Genomic DNA, 24,566 nt, shown 5'->3' with positions numbered 1-24,566 from the left:
TGAGAGTCCCTTGGACTGCAAGGAGATCCAACCAGTCCATTCTGAAGGAGATCGGCCCTGGGATTTCTTTGGAAGGAATGATGCTGAAGCTGAAACTCCAGTACTTTGGCCACCTCATGCGAAGAGTTGACTCATTGGAAAAGACTCTGATGCCGGGAGGGATTGGGGGCAGGAGGAGAAGGGGACGACCCAGGATGAGATGGCTGGATGGCATCACGGACTCGATGGGATGTGAGTCTGAGCGAACTCTGGGAGTTGGTGATGGACAGGGAGGCCTGGCGTGCTGCGATTCATGGGGTCGCAGAGAGTCGGACACGACTGAGCGACTGAAATGAACTGGGCTCAGCTTCCAGCCATTGGCCAGACAGTGCTGGGTGGCCTCGGCCAGTGAGCCTCGAAAGGGCCCATCCCCGTGGGTGTCCTGGGTCCCCCTGCTGCTGCACCCGCTTCTCCCCGCACGGTCACCCCAGGCCGGGGCGGCTGCAGCCACCGCCCTGCCCCTGCCCCCCCAGGAACGCCCCCTCTCCCACCGTGGCTCCAGCTCCTCGGAGGCAGCTTCTCGGGACTCTGCCTGCGGGCAGCACGACCAGGGGAGAAAGGAGGGGCCCCCCCGCAGCTCTCCCCGCCTGGTTCTTCCAGACCCCTGTGACCTCACCTCGACGCCCGGCCACACCCCACGGCCCAGGATCCGTGCCCTTCACCTGCACGACTACGCGTGACGGGGCCGCAGCGGACGGCAGCCCGCCCGTCTCCACTCCGCGGAGGGGTGGCAGGGCAGGGGTCAGGGGACAAGACAGAGGGTCAAGGGGAGGGAGTCATGGGGAGGCGCGGGACACATCGGGGCACGAAGACCGGGAGAAGTGGGGTCCACAAATGGCGGGGTACACACTGTAGGAGCGGCGGGGACGGGTGGGTCCGCTGGCTACAGCTGGGGTACGCGGGGGAGGGGAGGGAGGCGGGGGCGGGGCGGGCCCGCTGGGGGCGGGGCGGGCCCGCTGGGGGCGGGGCGGGGCGGGCCCATGGTGGCGGGCGGGCCAGAGGGCGGGGCCCGCAGCGGGTCCGGAAGGCCCGAGACGGCGGAGCGGAGCCTAAGGAAGCTTCCGCCCGGCCGCTTCCGCTTCCGGCTCGTGGCGCGCCTGCGCTCTGGCCTCGGTCGTCAGGGGCCGCCCGGGCTTCCGCTGTCCCGCCCCGCCGTCCATGACCCGGAGCTTCATCTCGGGGCCGCGAGGGAGTCCCGGCCTCGCGTTGCCCGGAGGGGCACGCCCCGGGGATGGCCCCCAGCTGTCCGCGCCCCGACCCCCCGGTCCCCTTGGGTCCCCGCGACGTGTGGGGGCCTCGGAAGGTCGGCCCGCGGTGCCTGGACACCGGGCGGCGCCCGCGCCTGGACGGATGGAGGGCCGAGGCTGCTCGAGAGGAATCACACAGCAGGCGAGGGAGGGCCTGGGAGTGCTCCCCGGGTTTATTAGTGTCGCATCAGCACCTTAAAATAGTCCACGTGGTCACATACGTGACAGATTAGAATCTGTTTCCCAAAAACGCTATTTACATTAATCCTGTTTTCCATTTTTAAAAAAGAAAACAAAAGCTAGCAACACGTACATCCTAGAAACCAAACAACGCACAAAGAACTGGACGGGGTCTGCAGGAACGCACAGTGGCACCCCTTGGCCTGCAGCGTCAGACCCCAGGGAAAGGGCCCCCAAGCCCGGCCCCGCAGGCCCTTGCCAGGAACGCAGCTTCCTCTCCGCCGCAGGATAGGAGGGGTCTGTAGAAGGAGATCAAAGGACACGTGTAGGGGTCAGGCAACTGGCTTTCGGGAGCAAGCGCCGCAGTCCTGTCATGAGGAACGCGTCCTGGGACAAAGGCCAGGCAGGTCTTGGTGTCTGCCAGCGAGGACAGCACAGCACAGCTGGCCCTGGCCGCTCTAGCCCTGCCGCCCCTCTCCTCCCTGAGCTGCAGCCGTGACACCTGGGACACTGGCCTGCGCGTCCGGAGGAGACGGTGACCCTGGGGACTTGACACGGAGAGAAGGCGGTGGCCTGGGTACAGGGCTGGGGCTGACCTCCCATCTGGCCTGAGCGAGGGTGGAGCCTGCCCATACCGTGCCACAGGCCCGTGAGGAGCCTGGCCTTGCCCTAACATGACGAGTCACTTGGCCTCTGCGTCCCAGTGACCTCTGGTCATCTAGCGGGCGGAGAACCCCTGCTCTGCAGGGCTGCTCCTGTCCTGGGGGTCACGGTCTGGGCCCTGCGCTCCTCACAAGCTGCCCCCACACTGCCCTCCGTGCACTCACAGCTGCGCCTCAGTCACAAGCAGCTTTGGCTTCGGAGTCATTTTCCTTCGAGGGACAAAGTGCTTTTATCTGTGTCCTTAAAACAGCTCCATGAGGTAGGCGGGGGAAGTGTTGACTGTTCCCGATCAGATGATGGGGAAACCGAGGCACCAGCGTGAGCAGAGCCCGGGTCTCTTAAGTGAGTCATGGTGGCTGGGGCTGTCTGTATGACCTCCAGGGCCCAGGAACAGTGGCCGGCCCAGGGCGGAGGTGCTGAGCGTCTTCTTGTGGGTATGAGGACACCTCACAGCTGGATGGGATGGGACAGCCCCTTTTGCCCCTTCCTCTAAAACTAGTTCTGCAGCTGGAAAGGGCGTGTCACACCTCCTTTTGAGTGTGACCTCTGAAAAGGAAACTCAAGGAGCAGTACCCAGGGCCCTGAAGCCAGTGGTGGGAACAAGGGCAGGGAAACTCGCAGGTCCCCAGCAGCTGCTGGGTGTAGCCACAGGTGGACACTCCACAAGCTGCCCAAGGAGTCCTCGGCTCAGGGGCCTACACCCTCACCCAGGTCCTTCCCGTCCAAGGACCCTGGTCCAAGGGCCTGCTCAGATCTGTCCACCTGCTAGGCCCGAGGCTCCTGGCCGTGGACACTCGGACCCTGAACAGCCACCTGGGGGAGGAGGTAAGCAGGTAGGTCACAGGTAAGAAAAATGGACCGTCTCCCACTCCTGAGTGGGACCCTTCCTTGCCACAGGCTGTTGGAAGTCCTGTCCTCCAACAGAGCAGGCAAGACCTGCAGCCTGTCTGGCGTTTGGCACTGTTTCTTCTGAGCACAGCCTATGTGGTTCTCAGCCCTCGAAAACGGCTCAGAGCACCTGGGTGGGCACCCTGGGCCTGCAGCCACAGCCGCCAGGTGGAGTGGGCGGGCCCTTCCTGGGGAGTCCTGAGGGCAGGGCTGGGGCCAAGCAGGACTGGAACGGACCCCGGCCTCGGGCCAGGACAGCCACAGCCTACTGCACAGGGAGGGGGATGGCAGGTTGACCTCCTTCCCTGGGGACCCAACCCCCAAACCCCTTGCTCTGAGGAGCCTAGCCCAGACAGGTGGGGGCCCAGCTGCACCCTTGGCTCCAACGGGGCTCGGCCCCTGTGGCGTGGCCGCTTGCCTGAGCCGCACTGGCCACGTTAGTGCTGCAGGTGACAGACACCTGGCTGCCTGGCCCAGACACCCCCAGTCGGCAGGCGGTGGAGCTGAGGAGGCAACTGTGTTCGGGGCAGGATGACTCGCAGAAGCAAAGCAGTGCCCCGGGGGCAGCGAAGGGCGCGGGGAGCAGGGGGTTGGGACCGGGCTGGCATGGCTGGCTTTGCCTCCGTCCTCAGGGGCTGCTGGGATTTCAGAAGAGCAACGTCTGTTTGGCAGCTACATTATAACATGTATTTAAAAGCATTAAAAATATCCACTACTATAAAGCCTCAACTGCCCCCGGCGGCTGGAGTTCATCGGGATCCAGAGTGGGCGGCGCTGGGGCCCTCGGCTGGTGGGCTGGGGGCCCAGGGCGGGGCTGACAGGCCTCTGTGCTCCGCTCAGGACATCCCTGACAGAAGGCTGGCCTCTGGCCCCTGGCCCCCCAGCTCGCTGCCTGGGTGCAGGCAGCCTGGGGTCCACGGGGCCACCCGCAGGACCCCTGCTCCCTGAGGAAGCAGAGTAGTCCTGGCTTTCAGAAAGGACAGGACACGAAGGCAAGAACCCTTCTTGTTGGGGGGACTGGGTTGGGGGGGTAGTCCTGAGGCCAAAACACACCTTCCGTGATCCCGCCTGCCCTCCCATCCCTGCCGGGACATTCTGGTTAATAAGCAGAGCAGTTACGGGCTCCCGGTGGGGGCCGCCCCGTTAGTCTCCAGCTTGTGAGCGCGTTCATACTTAAGACTGTTTCTCTCTGGGGTTTTAAGGGTCTGTCTCTGTGGCAAACTGAAGTGCGAACAGAAAAGCAGCTGGGCCCTCCCGGCCGCGGCCATCGTGGGGCTGCAGAGCGGAAACCGGCACGCCCCCCGGCAGGCGGGGCTAGAAGGTGGACTTGGAGTGTCCGAAGATGCAGATGGGGAAGTGCTTGACATGGGAGGACCACTGGGCCGCCAGCTGAAAGAACTTGACGTCGTTCCACTCCACGCCATCGATGAGGACTGTGGGGACAAGACCGCCTGACCCGCCTGCCCCTAGCTCCAGGCCGCGGCCCAGAACAAGGCTCGGGGTGCTGACACCCGTGGGGACCCCCAGGCTCCCGGCAGACACTCGCTGGTTCTCACCAGCCCTGCGGGAGGAGGTCTGGGGCCCCCAAGCTCCCCTCCTGGCCTTCCTGCCGCCTTCTCCCGCCCCATCCCCATGGCCGGAGAGCCTCTCCCCAGCCACCTCAGGGGAGCTGGTGTCCACAGCCTATCTGCCTCCGAGGGGTCTGCAGACGGGGTTTGAAACACCCTCCACTTAAGCCAGAAAATCAACAGAGAAAGACTGGGTGCGGTCCACTGTGGTCAGACCCAAGCCCACGGAGAAGAGAGAACTCGAGAGCTCCGTGTTCTCAACCACTCAGAATATCTTCTATAAAAATTGAGAGAAAGCAGAAAGGACTGAGGAATTATTTCTCAGAATTTGAAAAGCCACTCCACACACACAAGTGGGCTCTCCCAAGTGTGCTCTGAGCTCAGACTGCGTTAACATGACATCACAGCCAAACAAGCATGTCCGGAGGTGAGCTTCCAGAAGCTGCCCGGCCCGCCCCGGCTTGCTTCACTTTCCGGTTGGCCACAGGCCCCGCCCCGAAGGGCCCGCCCCAAGCCCCGCCCACTGACCACAGGCCCCGCCCCCGCCCGAGAGGGCGCCTCGGCTCACCGCGCAGCATGTTCTGCTGGTGCTTGGCCGTGCAGATCAGGCGGCTGATGCCCTCGATGCACTGGCTTTTGGACTCCACGTCCTTGTCCTTGGTTTTCTTGGGCAAAAACATCACTAGGAGGAAAGCGGGCCGTGCTGTGCTCCTGCTGCTCCTTCAGGGCCGGGGGCAGCGCGGGGTGTACGCTCTGCCGGCCCCGGACCCCGCGCCCCTGGCCCTCCTTCCACGGGACCCTGACCGCCACCACCCGCCCACCAGCAGGCCCTTGGCCAGGGGTGTGGGAACGAAGAGGCCCCCAGGCCCGCAGCACCCTCGGGGCCTGCGCAGCAGCCCACCGCCCCACCTCACCCTTCTTGTTCTTCTCCTTGGTGACCACGGTCATCGACATGGTGGGCGTGGCCGTGGCCTCGCCGCCGCTGGGCAGCCTGCTGACCTGGAGAGACCGGAAGGTGCACTTCAGCGTGTTTTTGGCGGTGGGCGAGTCCTTCTTCTCGGTGTCTCTCTTCCTGTCTGCGGGCTGTGCTGCCGTCCAGTAATCCACCTGCAGCCCCATGAGCTCGGCGCCGACGCCCTGGCTGTGAAAGATGAGGGAGGCTCACCCCTCCGTCCTCAGCAGGGGACGGCAGCACCCCGGGCCGGCATGGGCAAACGGGTGCCCTCTGATGCCTGTGCTGCCCGACCTCGGGGACCACCTGTGTGTGGAGGGCCCAGGCCACCCGCCCCTCATAGGTACAGGCCCCAGGGGGCCCTATGGTGGGCCTCCCCGACCCTGTGGCGGTCCTCTGGGGGGTTCTGCTCGGGGGAGCCCTGATGGCACCCAGGAGGGGCTGCCAATAACCACACCCACTGTATCCCAGGCCAGCTACTCACAGCCGAGTTTCCGAAACTCCCTGTGTCCAGAGCACCCTGTATTTATAGTCTGTAGTTCCGGCCCCAGGAGTGCAGGGGGCCAGGTGGGGAGACATCAGGCCAGGACTGAAGAGTAGGGCCGCCCCCTGCCCCCGCTCACTTGCCTGAGTGAGCCCTTGTCGACACCACTGTGTCCCCGGCAAGGCCACTCTGACCCTCTGCTTCCTGGCAGCCTGGGGTGTGGTTAGGGACCCCAAGGAACCACCTGGTTCTCAGCCCCATCCCTGCTGTGCTGGGGGCAGCACTTCCATGTGGCTGCGTTTACCTGGGGGAGGACAGGCCTCCGCTCACTGACGGGGAGGAGGGCGGGGTGGGCGAGGCCTCCTTGGCCGCAGGAGACGTGGACGGCGGGGTGGATGAGAGCACGCTGGAGCCCGAGGGGGCCGCGTCATCTGAGTCACCTTAGGGGAGGAGTTGGGGGCAGTGCTGAGCTTCCCTCACGGCTCTGCCTGGGCAGCTTGTGGCCCTCTGCACCCAGACGTGGCAGGGAGGCCAGGCAGCTATGGGCTGGGGGAGCACGTGTGGGAAGCCGGAGGAACCCCCTCCCCCAAAGCTGAGCAGGAGCTGTCAGGCCTCAGGGACAAGGGAGGCCCATTCCTGGTGAACACAAGCCCCACAGCACACAAGCACCAGGGCTGCTGCCCGCCACAACCCAACCCCCGCCGCATCCCCACCCCAGCCCAGGCCCTGGAGGACACAGTCACCTGACGTGGCCGAAGACGGCTCCACTATCCCCACCTTCACCACCTAGGAGGCAACAGGACGCTGCTGAGGGGGGCTCCAGACCGGGTGGGGACCTGTTCCCTGGAGCTGCCCACCTGCCATGCCCCTTCGCCCCCCGGAACTTCTGGGGCTGAGCCGGGCCGCAGAGCCTCAGTGCGAGGGGCAGAGCTGGGCTCAGGGGAGCCACTGTCCGCGTGGCCAGCTGTGTCACAGGCCCTGGTGAAGGACCCTCCTCTGCAGGAGGTGTGTTTGGGAGACGCCTTCAAGACGCAGCCTGCTTTGGCCATCCTGCACTCCTGGGATAAAGGCACAGGCCCCAGAGGCCCCAGGCTGCTGGCCGGCTGGCCGCGGGCCTGGCCCTGACCTGTGACCAGCGTTCAGGACCCACATGGCCTCTGGCAGGAGAGGAACCCTCTCCCCTCAAGTGAACCTCTCAGATCTCACACCCTGGCCTCAGCAGAACACGTGTGCGTGTGACTGGCCGGGCACAGGCAGCGGCGAGTCAGGTGCTGGAGCGAGGGAGCCCAGCCCAGCGGGGCACCAAGGTGGCCACAGGGCCCGCGCCGTTTCCCCACGGGCTGCCAGGGGTCCCAGCCCACACCGACCGGGAGGGAGCTGTGCCAAGTGAGAGAGATTGCAACGACGACCGCGGCCTTGGGCACACAGCGGCGGCTCACGTGCAGCCAGCAGGACAGGCCCAGCGGTCACCTCAGCAGCTTCCACAGGACAGCCCCGGACTCGCTCCCTCCCAGCACGGCCAGCAGCCACCCCGCGCCTGAGCAGAGTGAGCGGTAGAGGCCCTGCCACCTGCCTGGCTGCCGCGCACCTCTCCCAGCAGATGCCCCGGCTGGAGACCCCAGTGGGGCCACAGGCTGTGGACACACAGCCGGCCATTAGGCGGCAGCCCTGGCTCCTTGGCCACGGGACAAAGTAAAACCTTCCAACTTACAGGCCATGCTCCAGCCAAGCAAGCCTGCCCTGAGGCTCCCAGAGGACAGAGGCAGCCCTCTGCCCCAGACCCCAGGGGGGGCCTGTCCTGACGACGGCCGGCCCTGGGTGGCCTCTGAAGAGCTGAGCCTGGCACTGACCCCCGCCGCCCAGGACGGAGCCGAGGACTGGCCCCGCGCCCCCAGGCGGGCCGCCTGCTTCCCGTGTCCACTCCCAGCAGTGCCTGGGCTCACGCCCCACTCGACGCAGGAAAGGGAGGCTTCAGGGCGGGAGGGACGTGAAGGCAGGTCGTCCGCTCCGACCGAAGGAGGTTCTGGACCGTCGCGTGACGACGACACGCTGACCACGTGGGCGGAGCGCGGCCGCCCGCAGCAGAGCCGCCGGGCCGCAGGATGGCAGGCGAGGAGACGGCTGCCCCGGGCGGTACTCACCCCGACGAAGGGAATGAACTTCTGGGAGGACTCCTCGTCGGGGCTGAGACAGGGAAACACACAGTCAGCCTCCCTTATGGGCAGGGCCGCCCTCTGCAGCGCCCAGCCCCACCCGGACTCATGCCCGCCCTCCGGCAGGCCCCGGCCTGGACCCCTGACCGCAGGGCCCGCCGACCTGCAGGAAGCCTGAATGCGTCTGCACGAGGTCCAGAGCCCCGAGGGGCGGCCCGAGGCCATCTGCTCCTCCCTCTGAGGCGCCTGGCGCGCAGGCAGCTGGCCCAGCCTGGAGCCACTCTGCCGGCCCCCCGGGGCCCCAGGAGAGGGCAGGCTGCCTGTGCCCCCAGGACGCCCTGGGAGCAGCCGGGGCCACCTCCAGGGGATGGGGGTGGCCATCCCGTCAGGCTGAGACTCCCCCTCAACAATCTGGATGCAGCTGGTGCCCACTGGGGGGCATTTCTTGGACCAAGAGCTTCAGGACAGAACGGGGCGGGGGTCGGGGGAGGCTCTGAGGGCAAGCTGCTGTACCTGGCTCGCAGGCCCTGCACAGCTTCCGGCAGAGCCCAGCCTCTCCAGGGTCAGCCGTCACGACCACTGGCAGGGAGGCAGCTGGAGTCCCTGGGCCTGGGTGGGGTGCCTCTTCCGCCTGCTCCCCCCAGGCCAGGGCTGGTCCTGCGGCTCAGCTGGTGCCGCTCTGCCCCCCAGTGTCCACCCTGGCCTGGGCTCCACCAGCGGCTGGGGAGCACCCCCTTCTAGGCTCCACCTGGGTCCCCAGGGCAGGACTGGTCCTGGACCTTGTGTGGCCCCTCCCCCAGCCATAGGGCAGACAGGTGCCCCCTGCCCTGCTTCCTGGGCCAGCACCCTCTCCAAGCCATCCTCCCAAACCTGAGCTTGAAGTCACAGAGTGACTCTTCTGCAGGGCCGTCCACACATGCACACCCAGCAGGGCAGCGGCCCGTGGGTGCCACCCAGGGAGAAGCCTCTGCACCAGGCAGGCCTGCCAGTGGGGACCCAGGCCCAGCTCAGCCAGCTCCCTGGGCACCAGCTCTCGGGATCAGGAGCCCCAGGGCACCAGAGCTTGACAGGAGGCTCTCCCCCTCCCTGTCCCTGTGGCGGATGGAGGCTGGGGCTGGGGGTGTCCCGGTGAAGTGTGGTCACCAGCGGGACAAGCACCCCTGACCCAGGGGTCAGTACAGAACGCAGGTCCCAGTCCCGGCAGGTGCTGCCGTGTGCCCAGCACACCACCCACGTGAGGGGACAGCAGCTGGCAGGAGCCACCCTCCCCTGGGCACCCCTAGACGTGGGCACCCGTGAACCACACACCCACCCAGCACCACCCACCCCATCTCTGCAAAAGACCTGGCAAACGACTCTAGGTGAGAGAACCTGCAGGTTCAGCCCATCCAGCGGAAGGTGAAGGTGAAGTCGCTCAGTCGTGTCTGACTCTTTGCGACCCGTGGACTGTAGCCCACCAAGCTCCTCTGTCCATGGGATTCTCCAGGCAAGAATACTGGAGTGGGTTGCCATTTCCTTCTCCAGAGGATCTTCCTGACCCAGGGATCGAACCCAGGTCTCCCACATTGCAGGCAGCCGCTTTAACCTCTGCACCACCAGGCTACTAAACTCCCAGGCCTTTTTCCCATTGTAAGAAGAGAACGGTCGAAAAAGAAAACTTCCCTTCACTGTGGTTCGTGTAACGAAACCACCCTAACCTCGTGCCTGGACCTCCTCCTGCATGTTAGGAGGCAGGACGTCTGGGGGCGTCCCTGGCCGCACAGGGGCCTTCGACCCACAGGGCCCCCACCTCAGCAAGCCACTGCCCGCCACGCACGCCCATCCCTCCACGATCGGCACGCAGGGAGGCAGACAAAGGGGAACCCCCAGGAGGGGGCCTTGGAGACTCCACAACACAAGCATCAAAGCCAAGCCGCGCCCCTGGGCCATGCAGACAACATCCAGCGCACACGCTCCCACGAGACGGGGGTGACACCGACTTCCAGCGAGACCCCGCATCCTGGACCCTGCGTGCGGAGGGCATGCGTGCTCCTGGCAGGGACGGAGATCAGGACTCCTAGGGCTTGAGCCCACGGCTCTGTGCCAAGGCCCTTGGGGATGGCTCATGCGACCTGTGCATGGGGGAGGTGCCTCCACGTGGCAGCGGTGGTACAGAAGCTGAGGGGAGCCCACGCCGGCCAAGAGGCCAGGGTGGGAGTGCTGGGCAGCCCGCACAGTTGCCTGAGAGGACCACCAACGGGTCTGACCTCAGGCCGGGAGCTGGTGCTGAGCAGACGGGAGCCTCCCTGCAGATGCCCTCGTGGGGCTGGGCTGAATGAGACCCGGGATGGCCGTACCCGCTGCCCACCCTCTCCCGGGTCTCCTGACCCCTCTGGGTGGACAGCAGCCTGTTCTGTGTGCCCGCTGCCCTTTCAGGCCTGGGCTCTGAGCCCGGATGGCACACTGGCTTTCACGGGGTTCCAGCCAGGACGCCAGGACACCGGGACCCCCCCAGCCTGGGCAGGTGTCACCACTGTAACGCGGGGATGGGGGCTGAGCACGGAGGAGGCTTGGGGTCTCCCAGGCCTTGGTCCCAGGTGCGGCTCACGGGAGCCCACCCTGGCACAGACAGAGGTCGCGGCCCAGGCAGCAAAGCAGGCCACGCTCCCGGCGCAGCTAACGGGGGTGGGCGGGGAGGGGAGCGGGCGCAGGCCCACCGGACAGCCTGGGGTCAGCGGGGCACACCATGGCTGGTCTTTCTCTAGACCCTGAGGCTTGTTTAGCAGGACAGCTGAACGGGCTCACACCCCTCCTCCTGATCCATCCCAGGGCCCAGCACAGAGGCGGCCTGGGACCCAAGGGCTCGCCCTGGGACTTTCCCAGAGCACATGCCCTGAGACTCAGGCAGCAGCGCCCTGAAGGGCCCAGTGCCAGACACCTGGCAGGCAGGGCCACTGGACTCAGCTCTGACACACAGTCAAACGGAGAAGCCGCCGCCTCGGGGGCAAAAACAGAGCCTCGCTGCGTGCCGTGTGGGCTGGCCAGCATCCAGGTAAACCCCAGAACTGAGCTGGGAGGCTGGCCCGAGCCGCTCTCCCTGGCTGCTGGCAGCGGGCACCGGGAACAAAGCCCGCGCAGTGCCTGGTTGGTGGCTTACGGGGTGGAACCGGTCCCTGTGGCTAACAGCGGCGGCACCGCCAGGCTTCAGAGACGCAGCAACTCAGAAAGGGGTTCCGCCAGCCACTTCCCACCCTGCACTCGGGACTCAAACGCTACCAGGCGGCAGACTTTGTCCCTGAAGCTGGGTAAGTGCCTGAGAGGGACCGGGCAGCACCAAGAGCCTGCTCGATGGAGGCCCTGCCTCCTGACCCCCATATGGAGAGCTGAGGGCCACCCCACCCACTGACACTGCCAAACAGCCCTGAAGACCAGCCAGTGGGTGGGAGGGGGCCGGACCCAAGGACAGCAGTACCTGAGGGTGAAGTCAAAGTGAAAGTTCTTTCTCCTTTTCAGAGAGCCGCCAAAGAGAGAGACAGGACAGGTCGCTGTTAGGCGCGTGGGGCGGTGAGGCACTCGCTGGGGGTCCCTCACAGAGTCGGGGGCAGGGCAGCTGAGCTGCTCAGACCAGCTGCGGTCTGCCTCTTCCCGCAACCCCGACCGCGCCTCTGTTCACAGCTGGGCAAGGGGACCGCTCGACCCCTCAGATTGCACAAGGCCCCACCCCATGCCAGCGGGCACCAGCCCAGCCCCTGACCACCACCCTGCTCAGGGCAGGGGGAGGACTGGGCCTCCCGCTGGAGACTGGCAGCTGAAGGAGGCAGGCCCCTGCTGGGCCAGCACTGGGACCGCTGCTCTTGAGACTCCAGTTACAGGAAATCCCAGCGCAGACACAGATGGAGAAAAATCGACCAGCTGATCCTAACTCTGGTTTGCATCGGGAAAAGGTGCAGTGATCAGAACTGGGGGCTTCCCTAATCCCAGGTCTTTCCGTCCCATGGGCCCGTGAGTGACCCAAGGCGCTGGGACAGTGAGGACGCGGGCTGCCTGGCCGAGACTGCGGCCGGCCGGCGGTCTCTGCCCCACGCCTGCCGGCCCGGGAGGTACCTCTTTTGCTTGTAGGTCAGCATGGCCTCCGCGATGGGCAGCTGGTGGGCGCAGTTGGCCCCCGAAATGTACTGGGTGATTCTCGACACAATGTCCGGCGTGTCCTGCACTGCAGAAGACCAGGAGGGGTCCGTGGGCATGGTGCACCCCAGCACCCAAGGTCGCGGCAGCCAGGCTGGGCATGGCTGAGGGGCTCCTCTGGCTGCCTCCCTCACGGGGTCCTGGGGAGGGCAGTGCTGCTGCTGCTGCTAAGTCGCTTCAGTCGTGTCCGACTCTGTGTGACCCCATAGATAGCAGCCCACCAGGCTCCCCCGTCCCTGGGATTCTCCAGGCAAGAACACTGGAGTGGGTTGCCATTTCCTTCTCCAATGCATGAAAGTGAAAAGTGAAAGTGAGGTCGCTCAGTCGTGTCCGAATCTTAGTGACCCCATGGACTGCAGCCCACCAGGCTCCTCCAGGCCTCTCCAAATCCTGAAAAGCCATCCCCGGCCGGTCACCGAAGAGCTTTGTGGCTCACGGGCAGAGAAACATCCTGGCCCACCCCTCACTGACCATGCCTGCTGACCTCAGCTACCTGCCTGGCGCTCAGGCCCCAATACATAAAATGTGTCTCAGAGCAAAGCAAACCGCTGACTTTCAAAATGAGGTGTGATGGGCTGGGCGGCAGGGCAGGGGCGCAAGGGTGAGGGGCGCGGGGTGGGAGTGGGCGGGAGGGCAGATGGGGCCGGCGGAGACGGGGGCGCAGAGGGGGAGGAACAGCTGGAGGTTGCAGGTGGGGTGTGGGCGCAAGGGCCAGGAGGGGTGGTGGGGTGGGGGCAGGGCAGAGGGACAGGAGGGGCGCGGCGAGGGAAGGAGAGGAAGGGCGCAAGGGGCGGGGTCGCAGGGGCGGAGTGGGGACTGGGGGTCGCAGGGGCGGAGGGCGCGGGGGTGGGTCGTGGCTTGGGCGGGGGGGTGCGTGGGTGGGGGCGCGTGGGCGGGGGGCGCGGGGGTGGGTCGTGGCTTGGGCGGGGGGTGCGTGGGTGGGGGGCGCGTGGGCGGGGGGCGCGGGGGTGGGTCGTGGCTTGGGCGGGGGGTACGGGGGCTGGGGGCGCGTGGGCGGGGGGCGCGGGGGTGGGTCGTGGCTTGGGCGGGGGGTACGGGGGCTGGGGGCGCGTGGGCGGGGGGCGCGGGGGTGGGTCGTGGCTTGGGCGGGGGGTACGGGGGCTGGGGGCGCGTGGGCGGGGGGCGCGGGGGTGGGTCGTGGCTTGGGCGGGGGGTACGGGGGCGGGGGGTACGGGGGCTGGGGGTGCGTGGGCGGGGGGTGCGTGGGCGGGGGGCGGGGGGCGCGGGGCGGGGGGGGGTCGTGGCGTTGGGGGGGGCGCGGGGCGGGGTGGGTCGTGGCTTGGGCGGGGGGGTGCGTGGGCGGGGGGTGCGTGGGCGGGGGGCGGGGGGGTCGTGGCGTTGGGGGGGCGGGTCGTGGCGTTGGGGGGGCGTGGGGGTGGGTCGTGGCTTGGGTGGGGGGGCTGGAAGGGCGGAGGACGGGAGAGCCGAGCGCGCACGTCCGGGGCTCACCGGCGCTCTGCGCCTCCAGCTTGTTGAACAGGTCCCTCCAGGCCAGGTCCTGGAAGAAGTTGTTGTACCTGTAGTCCACGGAGCCCAGGTACCGGGCCACGGGGTGGGAGCCTGGGGGCCGAGAGCGGCATCAGGCGCGGCCCGCTTCTCCGCCCCTCACCTCGCCCCGGCGCGGGGGTCTCCCTGAGGACTCTGCCCCAGGCGAGCCAAAAAACGGGGGTTTTGGTCTTGAGAGCTTTTAAAGGTTAATGAATAAGCAGGCCTCCGCCGGGCCCTGCTGACAAGGAGGCCCCAGTTGGCCCGGCACCCCCGGGCAGCCGCGCGGCCCCGGGGCGCAGCCCCGAGGCAGGGGCGCCCCTCACCCAGCGGGATGACCAGGAAGCGCATGTAGCCCAGCCAGTCGGGGGTCTTGTGCGACAGCTGCTCCACGAAGAGCCGCAGCACGGCGCTGAGGTAGTGCTGCGCGCCCGCCACCGCGATCTTCACGGGCGTCGGCGGCTGCGGATTGCAGTTGCAGCTGTGGGCGCACGAGGGGCAGCGCTTCAGGAGGGCGGCCCGCCAGCAGCCCTCGCCCCGTCCCGAGACAGCCCCACGCCCGGACTCACTATCTCTGAATCCGAGACACGATGGTGCTGAAGGCCGCCTGGACGTCGGCCGCGGAGCAGGTGCAGACCACTGGGAGCGTGTGCCGCTGCAGCACATCCGAGAGGAACTGGGGGGGCGGGGGACCCTCAGCCGCGCCCCGCTCGCGCCCATGGCAGGAGGGCTGGCCAGGGCCCCCGAGAGGACACGCTGCCCGCTCCCCTCCCCACCCCGCCCGGGCTGCCCAGCCTCTCCCCACCTGCCCCTGCCAGTCCGAGGTGTTCACGAGAATGATGTTTTCCGGGAGCTGGTCATCGGAGATGAGGATGTGGTTTAACTGGTCGTACACGGTCTTCCTGGGGATCTGGAGAGACGGGGCTCATGTGCAGCTGCCCTGAGGGCGAGCTGTGCCCAGCCCCTCGCCTGCCCAGCGGACCCCCAGCAGCCACCTGGAAGCAGGCGGGAGAGCCCAAGCCGTGGTGCGCGTGGACACACAGCCCCCGCGTGGACAGAGGCCCCGGGGCCGGCAGCACGGCAGGGGCTCCCGCTGGGCCCCCGCCCGCAGGTACCTGCAGCTGACTCCGCGTGTCGGGGCAGCGCTCGTTGTCCAGGCTGTTGGCCCGCTCGTTTTGCGGGCGTGCCGGTTGCCGCTCCTTCAGGGATGTGCTCCGGCCCCGGCGGCCCGCCTGCTTCCCCTCGGACCTGTGGGGCAGCCGCGGGCACTCACTGCCCTGGGTGCCCGGCCGCTCTGCAGTGAGGCGGCTGCGCTGGGGGCGGTCGGGCAGCTGGGCCACAGGCCATGAGGAAGGAGACCCCAGCCCCTCCCCTGCCAGGTGTGCCTGGCACAGGCTGTGCCCGCGTCCTGGAGCTCAGGGTGCCCCTCCCAGGCCTTACACAGGGCCCTGTGCCCCCCCCAGGCAGTGCCAGCACCAGAGCCCTGCTCCTGAAAGACTCCCGTCCCAGAAACACAACGCCAAGGCCTCACGGAGGCCAGTGGCTGACACGCCTGTCTGCTGGCTCCCACCGGGCGCAGCCTGGGTCGGGAGGTTCGGTCCCAAAGGCTGTGTGCGCATCGCCTGCCTTCTCATTTCCGGGAGAAGGCAGGTACAGGGAGGCGGTGCGGGCTGACCGCAGGACGAAAATCGGGGAGCAATGCGTCGAGCGTCTGCCACACGGGACCCCGGCCAGCTGCCCCTGCCCCGCAGAGGCCCTGCGCTGGACGGTGCGCTGCGCGAGGGCTGCTCTGCTTGTCTGCATGGCCCGTGCCCAGCGGGCACACCCCGGCCACCCTGGCACCAAGCAGCATGGAATCGCGGGCACCAAGCGCAAGCCTGCCCCAGACCAGATGGCGCCACAGGGCCCAGGACAGGGGAGGCGGGGGTGGCAAGCCTTCCCTGCCCTTGGAGCAGGCAGCCAGCTGCAGATGGGGTGAGTGAGGGTCCCAGGGGAGCCCCACGAGTGATGCTCGTCCAGCCAGACGGCCCCCCCCACCGGGCGCCTACACACGCTGCACAGCGGCCCGCGGGGGCACTGCCTGGGCCACGGCCTCCCTGGGGCGGCTGGCCACCTGGTGGAGGGGATGACCAGGGATTCCGTCTTGGTGATCCGCCCGCTGGGCGGCAGCTTCTCAGTGAACAGGTCCAGGGCAGAGATCTCCACCTCGGGGCTTTCCTCGGGTGGTGCTGGCTGCTCCCCGGGGGCGGGCGTGCTCTGTGGGCAGAGGATGGAACCGTGGGGAATGCACACGCCCAGAGCCTCCTCCTGGCGCTGTGCTCCCGTGCCCAAGTGGCCTTGGTTTGGGTGAGGGCGCTCGGGCCTCTCCTGGGCTGGTGACTCCGTGCCTGTGGCCACATGCTGCCCTGCGAAGCCAGCTGACCTCCACCTCCAACCACAGGGCTCCCAGGCCCGCCTGCAGCAGGGAGGCCCCCGACCCTGCCCTCCCTTGAGAACCTGCACGAGAGCAGCAGAAAGCAGCCGTGGTGGTTTGTGCCTGAGAGCGAAGCGGGGTGGCCCTGACCATCCCCTGGGGGTGGGGAGAGTCCAGGGGCCCTGACTGGCCTCTTGGAGTTAGGGTGACTCCAGGGGCCCTGACCATCCCCTGGAGATGGGATGAGTCCTGAAGGACCCTGACTGTCCCCCGGGGGTGGGCTGAGTCCAGGGGACCCTGACTGTCCCCTGGGGGTGGGGAGAGTCCAGGGGCCCTGACTGGCCCCTGGGGGTGGAGAGAATCCAGGGGGATCCTGACCGTCCCCCAGGAGTGGGGTGAGTCCAGGGGGGGCCCTGACCCATCTACTGGGAGTGGGGTGAGTCCAGGGGGATCCTGACTGTCCCCGGGGGTGGGGTGAATCTAGGGGGGACCCTGACTGTCCCCGGGGGTGGGGTGAGTCCAGGGGGGGCCCTGACCCATCTCCCGGGAGTGGGGAGAGTCCAGGGGGATCCTGACTGTCCCCGGGGGTGGGGAGAGTCCAGGGGGATCCTGACTGTCCCCGGGGGTGGGGAGAGTCCAGGGGCCCTGACTGGCCCCTGGGGGTGGAGAGAATCCAGGGGGATCCTGACCGTCCCCCAGGAGTGGGGTGAGTCCAGGGGGGGCCCTGACCCATCTCCCGGGAGTGGGGAGAGTCCAGGGGGATCCTGACTGTCCCCGGGGGTGGGGAGAGTCCAGGGAGGTGCTCATCATATCTCTGTGTGTAGGTTCTAGATGGTGGGAGCAAGAGGACCTCCAGGTCACGGGTCAGACCCCAAAAGGCAACACGTAAGTGGGCTCTGTGAAGGTGGCCCCATGCCTGCTTACGTGGGCCACCAAATCGGACACGCTGTCACTGGGCTGCTTGCCTCCGAGGACCCGCGTCTTCTCGGGCACATCAGCCTGTGTGGATGAGACGGGAGGGAATCAGGAGGTGTCCGGCAATGGTGCCCAGGCTGGCTCACCTCTGGGCAGGGGGCTCTGGGTTTGGAGGCAGCCTGGGGAGAGTGGCCAGCGTTTCCTGGACTGTGGGCTCAGGGCCACCCCACAACAGTCACTGGGCAGGTTACTCAGGCCACATGGCAAACCAGGAGGCACTGAGCCTCAGGCTTGTCAGAGCCTCCAGGGACTCAGACGGGAGGATCAGGGTGGCCCCTGCCCGCCCGAGGACCCCAGTGGGGGCTACTCACCGGGCTGGGAGGCTCCCTCTGGCTGCGGGCGCTGTGGATGCTCCCGATCTCTGTCTGTGAGCTGGAGTGGGACAGGCCTTCGAAGTACGGCCTGGGAAGCGGGGACAGAGAGCGTGCTGTCCTCCGGCACACCCCAAACCGGGCCCAGCAGGGTCGAGCCCCACCCTCGACCACAGCACAGGCAGGACGCCGCGGGCCTGAGAGCCGCCCAGCACACCTGCGCCCCGGAGCCCCCCAACCCTGGCGGCGTCCCGGGCACCCGGGATGGCTGCACCTGACAGCTGGAGGCCTGATGGGTGGGGGCCTGGGCCCCCGGGGCAGACTGCAGGAGCCAAAGGTCAGGTTAACAAGGGGCAGGACCCCGGCAGCGTCTGCTGATGAGGCCACACGGGCGTGAAAACGTGAGGCTGAACCGCAGTGCGAGGCGGCGGGACGAGGCCCGAGAAGCCACACCTGTGTCCCGGGACTGGGACGGGGGCTGGCCCTGCGGCACAGCTTCCAGTGGGGACAGCGCAGGTCAGCTGGGCTGCGAGGTAACCTCGGCGGCTGTCAGAAGCGGAGACCTGCCCCCTGAAGGCAGAGAGGGGTCGGGGGGCCACTGTGCTGGCCTTCAAAGTGGAGGAGGCGTGGGCAGAAGGTGAGCGGGACCCCTGACCTGGGCCTGCAGCAGTTCCTCCAGGAGACTGGGCTCTGTGAGCAGCCACTCACTGGTCAGGACTGAGGCCCGCCGTGGGGGTTGTGGGGGGGGGGGGCGCGCCACGAGGTGGGGTGTGCTGTCACGGGGGGGGCACCGTGGGGGGAGTCTGGTGTAGGGGGATCCCGCCGTGGGGGGATCCCGCCGTGAGGGGAGTCTACTGTCGGGGGGGGTCCCGCCGTGGGGGGAGTCTGCTGTTGGGGGGGGTCCCGCCGTGGGGGTAGTCTGCCGTGGGGGGAGTCTGCCGTTGCGGGGGGTCCCGCCGTGGGGGGAGTCTGCCGTTGGGGGGGCCCCGCCATGGGGGGAGTCTGCCGTGGGGGGAGTGTGCCGTGGGGGGGTCCCACCGTGGGGGGAGTCTGCCGTGGGGGGTCCCGCCATGGGGGGGTCCCGCCATGGGGGGAGCCTGCCGTTGGGGGGGAACCCGCCGTCGGGGGAGTCTGCCGTTGGGGGGGAACCCGCCGTCGGGGGAGTCTGCCGTGGGGGGGTCCTGCCGTGGGGGGAGTCTGCCGTGGGGGGGGGTCCCGCCGTGGGGGGAGTCTGCCGTGGGGGTCCCGCCGTGAGAGGGCAGGGGCTGCGGGGGGGCGGGTGGCAGAATGCCCGCCCCTCCTGAGTGCTCCCGGGCCCTGGCTCGCGCTTGCTCGGCGTCGAGCCGTCGGCCGGGCCACAGGCCTTCCCACCTCTGACGGGCTCCTGGACTCAGACCTGCCTGCTCCCCCTGGCTCCAGGCCAGTCTGCAGCCCCCCACCTCCCCCCTGCCATCAGACCTGTCCGCACCCCTGCCCCTGGGGGGACCCCAGTGCCCCCCCAACTTCCCGCGGGACAGACAGCCCCGGGGCACCCACTGGTCCCTCCCGGGTCCACGTCCCACCTGCCCCTCCTTCCCGGACATGGCCTCCTGCGGGGCTGAGCCCAGCTGGCTCCACACTGGACCCTCCCTTCGCCACACCCCACCTCTGGAAGCCCTGCAGACCCAGGGCTCCCTCGGGGTCTGTGCCTCCTGTCCACCCCCTCCCCAGAGCCCACACCCCAGTGGGCCTGCTGCCCCGCACACCGCCTTCCCTTCCGGCCCTGACGACCACCCAACGGGCCGCCTCACGTCTGGCCTCTGCTGACCGCCGGCTCTGAAGGCAGATGTGGGCGAGGCCACGCGTACCTCAGCTTCGGCTTGGGGGTGCTGAGAACGCTGCCGTCGTCCTCCAAGTCGGGGCCGCTGTCGCTGGGGTCCTCCACGTCCAGCGTGTCGTACAGCAGGTCCAGGTCTTCCTCGACCTCGGGGACGTGCTCTGCGGGGTCCTGCTCCGAGTCCAGGACCTACGTGAGGCCAGAGGTGTGAGGCTGCGGGACAGACGGAAGGAGACTGCTCGGCCACCCGGCGCCCTTCCTCCAGCCAGTCCCTGCAGGCCCCAGGCATCGCGCCGAGGCCTCCAGTCACCCAGGCACTTGGCTCAGCTCTCCCCTCAGCCTGGGAAGCCTGCGCCGCCAGCACGGCCTTCAGAGCACGCAGCAGTGCTCCGACAAGAGAAGCCGTGCGGCGGCCCCAGCAGGACCCGGATGCGAGGCTGCCCTCCTGGCGCCCCTGCCCCCCGGCACCCCCCAGGCCCACGCACTGGCCCTCTCCCAGGAGGGCGCACGCGCCGGAACCCCTCGGCCTGCAGCCTCCCCTCCTTAGTGCAGCGGTGTGTGTGTCAGTGTGTGACAGTGCCTATGCGCACGCCCACAGCCAGCTCCTCACTAGTGGGTCTTCACGATGGCTCACAGCGTGTCTGCCGTTGGCCAGCAGGGACGGGGTGATGCTCCCAGGTTCTGCGGCTACAGGGAAGCTCCTGTAACACCATCGGCCTCTGTAGACGAGTCTCCTCCTCACGGGGAAACACGGGGCACTGCTGTGTGCCTAGCAAGGGTGTCTAACCCGTTCAGCCTCTTTTGCAAAGTGGCGGCGCTTCGGATGTTCCCTCCAGCACGAGTGTTCCGACGGTCACATATCCCCATCGACACGCATCTTCCGTGTCCCTGGGGACGGCCCGCCCAGTGGCAATCGAGAGGGGTCCACGGCTCTGACCTGCACTCCCCGATGACTAGCGGTGTCAAGCATCTCTTTGTGTGCTTGCGGGCTTCTTCGTGTCTCTTCTCTGGAGGAGCAGCAGCTGCTCAGATCCTTTGCCCAGCTTTAAAGCGGACGGTTTTCTCACTGTGCTGCTCTGAGTTGTAAGTGGTGTTTACACGCTCTGGGTTGCACGTCCCTCGTCAGATCTATGGTTTGCAAAGCATATCACCCCGTGAGCTGCCGCCTCATTTTCTCGATGGCGCTGTTTGGAGCACAGAACCTTAAATTCTGATGGAGTCCAACTTGCCTGTTTGTCGTCTGCTCACGCTTTTGCTGTCGTATCTGAAAAGCCACTGCCTGACCCAAGCCCACAAACACTGCTGTTCCCTTCTAAGAGGGCTACAGTTTTAGCCCATACATTTAGGCCTTTGAGTCGCCTGGAGTTGTTTTTTGTGCGCATTGTTGGGGGGGTGGTGCCCAGGCATCCCACTGCTCCGGCACTACCTGCTGAAAAGGCTATTTCTCCCCATTGAATGGTCTGCCTGGAAATCAACTGACCATTAACAGAACGACTTACCCTCACTTCACTGACCCGCTGAGGATGGCAGCTTTTGCTAAGTTCTGAGGACACAGTGTGAGCCCTTCAAGTCTGCTCTTCCTCAACAGCTGTCTTGTTGATTCTGGGCCCCCAGCATTTACAGCTAAGTTCCAGCACTAGGTGGCTGGCTTCTGCACCAGGGTAGCTGGAGGTCTGCTAGGAATCGTGTGGACCTGGAGGCCAGTGTGGGGAAGACCGCGGCTCACGTGAGGAGCCGCCGCGAGGGGATGGCGCCACCCCGCGTGTGGACACACGGCTGCTGCTTCCGGGCGTCACGCGTGCTGTCGGGAGGGCGACAGGCAGGAAGGCCAGGGGTCTCCACACGGGGGAAACAGGCTGCAAGGGTCAGACGTTTTCTCTCTCTCTTCAGCGGCAGGAGGAAGGAAACACTACAAGCCTCAGATTTTTCCTCTTCTCTGTACCGATTTAAAAGCTTCCCTTTAAATTCTGTGTCGCCATGACAACACCTGGTTCCACCTGAACTTTTCTCAAATCTTGAGCGAACTGATACATTTTTCTTATGGAAACGTTTTTCTTAAGCTGTGTTAATGAACAATGTATTTACTCTAGGTTCTGTCTTCCAGTTGGTTCCACCAAAGACTCAGAGCAGACTTGAGGAACCAGGATGTTCTACCCAGGCAGGTGCTCTCCTGAGCTGTGTCATCCAGGCCACACATGTGCTTGGAAACCTGCCTTTCTTCAAGATTCATGTCAATCATTTCATGGCCTGGGATGACTCACTTTGTGTCAACGTCATCTCAAAATGCATGCTGTGGGTGAGGGGCCTGGTGCCAGTCTCTGACTTTTGAGACATTTCCTTTCTCTAATTAACAGCCTCCTGATAGGCATGTAACTTATTCCTAAAGACTAGCGGGGGGCCCTCTTTCTGCCCCCTTCTGATGTCTATGTCAGAAGCTAACTCTCTTTTATACTTTAATAAATCTTTATCACACAAATGTGCTGAATGATCAAGCCTCGTCACTGGCCCCGCACTGAATTCCTCTACTCTGGAGGCCAAGAATCCCGGCATTGTTCACTGCTGAGCAGGGCTCAGCAGCAGCCTCTCACTGCTGGGACCCACGGGGTGACAAGGCCTTGGGGCTCACACACTTGCATGCCACACGCCCTGGGTGGGTCCAGAGCCTGGGGACGAACTGTCCTCTGATCACATTTAAAGAAAAACCAAGCATTTTCCTTCTGGTTATCAAAGTTCTACAAACTCATCATTTGGAGATTAGAAAAAAGCGAAAAGAAATGTTAAAGCACACGGTTGACAGCCAGGAAGGCCGTGTGTGGTGACAGGGTACACGGAAACTACTCAGCTTTTCTGTGAACCTAAAACTACCCTAAAAAATACAAAAGCCCATGGTCCACCCCTAAGATGATGCCCCTAAAAAATAAAGCCCGTGGCCCCCCCAAGATGACATCCCTAAAAAATAAAGCCCGTGGCGGCCCCCCAAGGCGACACCCCGCTGTCCCCCAGGTCTGCCCAGCGACCGTTCAGGAAGCACTGCCCAGGCCTCTGCCCGCGCCCACGGGGCACTGGGGGTGGCCCCACTGTCCACACTCCCGGCGCGGGCCTCCAGGCCCTCCTCCCACCAGGGCCCTGGCTGCCGGGGCCGCCCCCTCACCTCATCGGAGACTTTAAACCTCCGCAGCAGCGCCACCACTTTCTGCTTGAAGTTTTGCTGCTGCAAGACAAGCGGGCCGTGGTCAGAGCGCACGGGGCTGCTCCCCAGCGACGGCGGGCAGGGGCGGCTCAGACAGCGGAGACCCGTGACCTCCAGCCTCCCGCACTTCAGCAGCAGCAGGCGTTTTCAAAGCGTGAAACCACACTTGTGCTCAGACTTGGAAATGGGCCCACAGACGGGTTGGTGGTCTGGGCCAAACCCGGGGACGGAGGGGGATCTACGGCTTTTCCAGAAGCCCCCACGCGTGAGGCCCCGCCCCGCCTCCGTGGACCGCGTGGTGGCCAGGGTGCAGGGGCCCATCTGCCCCAGTGCAGCCGTGGGCACAGGGCTCAGCTCCAGGGGCCGGCCCTGCAGGAGGAGCCCCGGCTCCCTCCACAAAAGCCGGGCGACGGGACCCGGGCCCGAGGCTCACACGGATGCTGTCCCGGCAGTTCCGGACGCACTGTGGTCCAGAGAGCTGGCTCGCTCAGTGTTCGGGAACCAGCCCGTGGCCTCCCGGCCTGGCCAGGGGTGACAGGCTCTGGGGCAGGGGGTCAGCGCTGGGGCTCCCTGGGTCGCCCTCCACACTGGCCCAGCCTGGGGCCACAGCCCAGCACGGAGGGCAGCTCGGCACCGGGAGCTCGCCTGGGAGAGCGGGCACCGGGGCGGATGCTCCGCGACGGGCCTCTGCCCCACCGCGACCTCCCTTCTGGAGGAGGGGCCTCCAGCCCTTCCGAGCCCCGGCCCCCCTGCCTAGAGCCAAGACAGGCCGGCCTCACACTGGGTGTGTCCGGGCCAAGCAGCAGGCTTGCTCGGGGACTGGCCTCTGCTCAGGGACGGGCCTCGCCCGCTGTCCCCGGGCCTGCAGCCTGCAGCCTGAGGTTGGCACGCTGATGCCCTGGAGGCCCTCCTCCCAAGGCAAGGCCATGGCATGGGGCCGCCCACCTTCACGCTGTTTGTGGGGAAGAGGCTGGACCTCAGGAGAAGCCACAGAGCCAGGCTTCCGGGGCAGCACACGATCGGACGGGCCGCCCCACACCCTGCCCACCCCCTCGGCCCCCCGCCCCAGACCCCGCCCCCCGCTTCCCCAGGTTAGTAAAACCAGTTTCCACCGACCCTGGTCATGGACGGCGTTCTTACTATCGATCGACGCTGCTTCTTGGGCTTCCCCACATCAAAGTCATCCTCATCCAAATCCTGCAGAGACAGGCCACGCCTGAGCCGCACACGGGGCCCAGGGACCCACCCCACGCAGACTCTGGGTGTCAGAGCGCCTGCTGGCAGCGCCCAGGCCCCAGGATACCCTGTGCTGGCGGCTCTGGGGGTGCTGGTGTCGCCTCAGGGGTCCCACGTGGCTCCAGTGACCCCAGCCCCGGTTACCTACCCCCAGCCCCCTACTGCCCCCCTTTACCCCCGCGGCCCCCTACCTGCCCCCTGGGACTCCCTGGTTACGCCCGCAGCCCCCTACCTGCCCCTGGGACTCCCCCTTTACCCCCGCGGCCCCCTACCTGCCCCTGCACGGCGTCGTCACTGGCCTCCTGCTCAGAGGAAAAGCTCTCATACTCCTCCTCCGAGTAGTTCTCTGCGGAATGAGCACACAGAGGGGAGGGCACCCTGAGGTTCCGACCCCCGGTGTGCAGGGAGCCGCGAGGACACGGCCCCCACGGGCGGCACAGCAGGTGGGCGGCCCCCGCGTGGCCCCCAGTGGTCTTCCTGCCCCTCACAGGGTCCCCCCCAGGTGCCCCCCACCGCAGCCTGGCCCTTCCTGCCCATCACAGGGCCCTGGATCTTCGGCTGGACCGGTCCCTGCCTGCCCACCCCCACCTCCGGGGAGACAGTGACCCCAGCTGTGACAGAAAACGGCCCAGGATGGTGCCAGACCAGAGAAGGCACCACGGCTTCCCGCGACTCGCTCAGTGGCTGGGTCCCAGCGTGGGGGCGAGGCTCGGACGCCCACCTCCCGAGGGCCGCCTGCAGACCCTCGCATCCCCGCCCCAACTCCTCACGCCCGCAAGCT

At 66.7% G+C, this 24,566-nt stretch overlaps 1 protein-coding gene across 5 annotated transcripts in view; it reads right to left on the bottom strand.

Annotated features, from left to right (window-relative positions):
• Nucleotides 1-1,466: 1,466 nt before the first annotated feature.
• The window catches only part of PACS2 (phosphofurin acidic cluster sorting protein 2), a 60,880-nt gene continuing 37,780 nt past the window's right edge, over nt 1,467-24,566 (bottom strand). The window contains exons 6-25 of one of the 5 annotated variants that reach the window (XR_011146316.1): nt 24,058-24,131; nt 23,666-23,746; nt 22,511-22,570; nt 19,391-19,548; nt 17,544-17,634; nt 17,182-17,256; nt 15,958-16,100; nt 14,960-15,092; nt 14,650-14,754; nt 14,414-14,520; nt 14,171-14,325; nt 13,809-13,919; nt 12,258-12,366; nt 8,163-8,205; nt 6,765-6,807; nt 6,326-6,461; nt 5,500-5,726; nt 5,154-5,267; nt 2,294-4,450; nt 1,467-1,765 (exon numbers count right to left, since the gene is read on the bottom strand). Coding sequence is in view for 4 of the 5 variants with exons in the window: in XM_068991583.1 (XP_068847684.1) it covers nt 4,332-4,450; nt 5,154-5,267; nt 5,500-5,726; nt 6,326-6,461; nt 6,765-6,807; nt 8,163-8,205; nt 11,626-11,658; nt 12,258-12,366; nt 13,809-13,919; nt 14,171-14,325; nt 14,414-14,520; nt 14,650-14,768; nt 14,950-15,092; nt 15,958-16,100; nt 17,182-17,256; nt 17,544-17,634; nt 19,391-19,548; nt 22,511-22,570; nt 23,666-23,746; nt 24,058-24,131 (2,141 nt within the window). In the remaining variant the exon portion in view is untranslated. Of the gene's footprint in view, nt 4,451-5,153; nt 5,268-5,499; nt 5,727-6,325; nt 6,462-6,764; nt 6,808-8,162; nt 8,206-11,625; nt 11,659-12,257; nt 12,367-13,808; nt 13,920-14,170; nt 14,326-14,413; nt 14,521-14,649; nt 14,769-14,949; nt 15,093-15,957; nt 16,101-17,181; nt 17,257-17,543; nt 17,635-19,390; nt 19,549-22,510; nt 22,571-23,665; nt 23,747-24,057; nt 24,132-24,566 lie in introns of those variants that run through there. The other 4 variants (XM_068991583.1, XM_068991581.1, XM_068991584.1 and 1 more) reach the window with 4 other exon arrangements.

Source organism: Capricornis sumatraensis, chromosome 19 (assembly GCF_032405125.1).
Source record: "Capricornis sumatraensis isolate serow.1 chromosome 19, serow.2, whole genome shotgun sequence".
NCBI lineage: Eukaryota > Metazoa > Chordata > Mammalia > Artiodactyla > Bovidae > Capricornis > Capricornis sumatraensis.
Note: the sequence above shows the minus strand (reverse complement) of the source record. Positions and strands in the feature narration are given on the sequence as shown.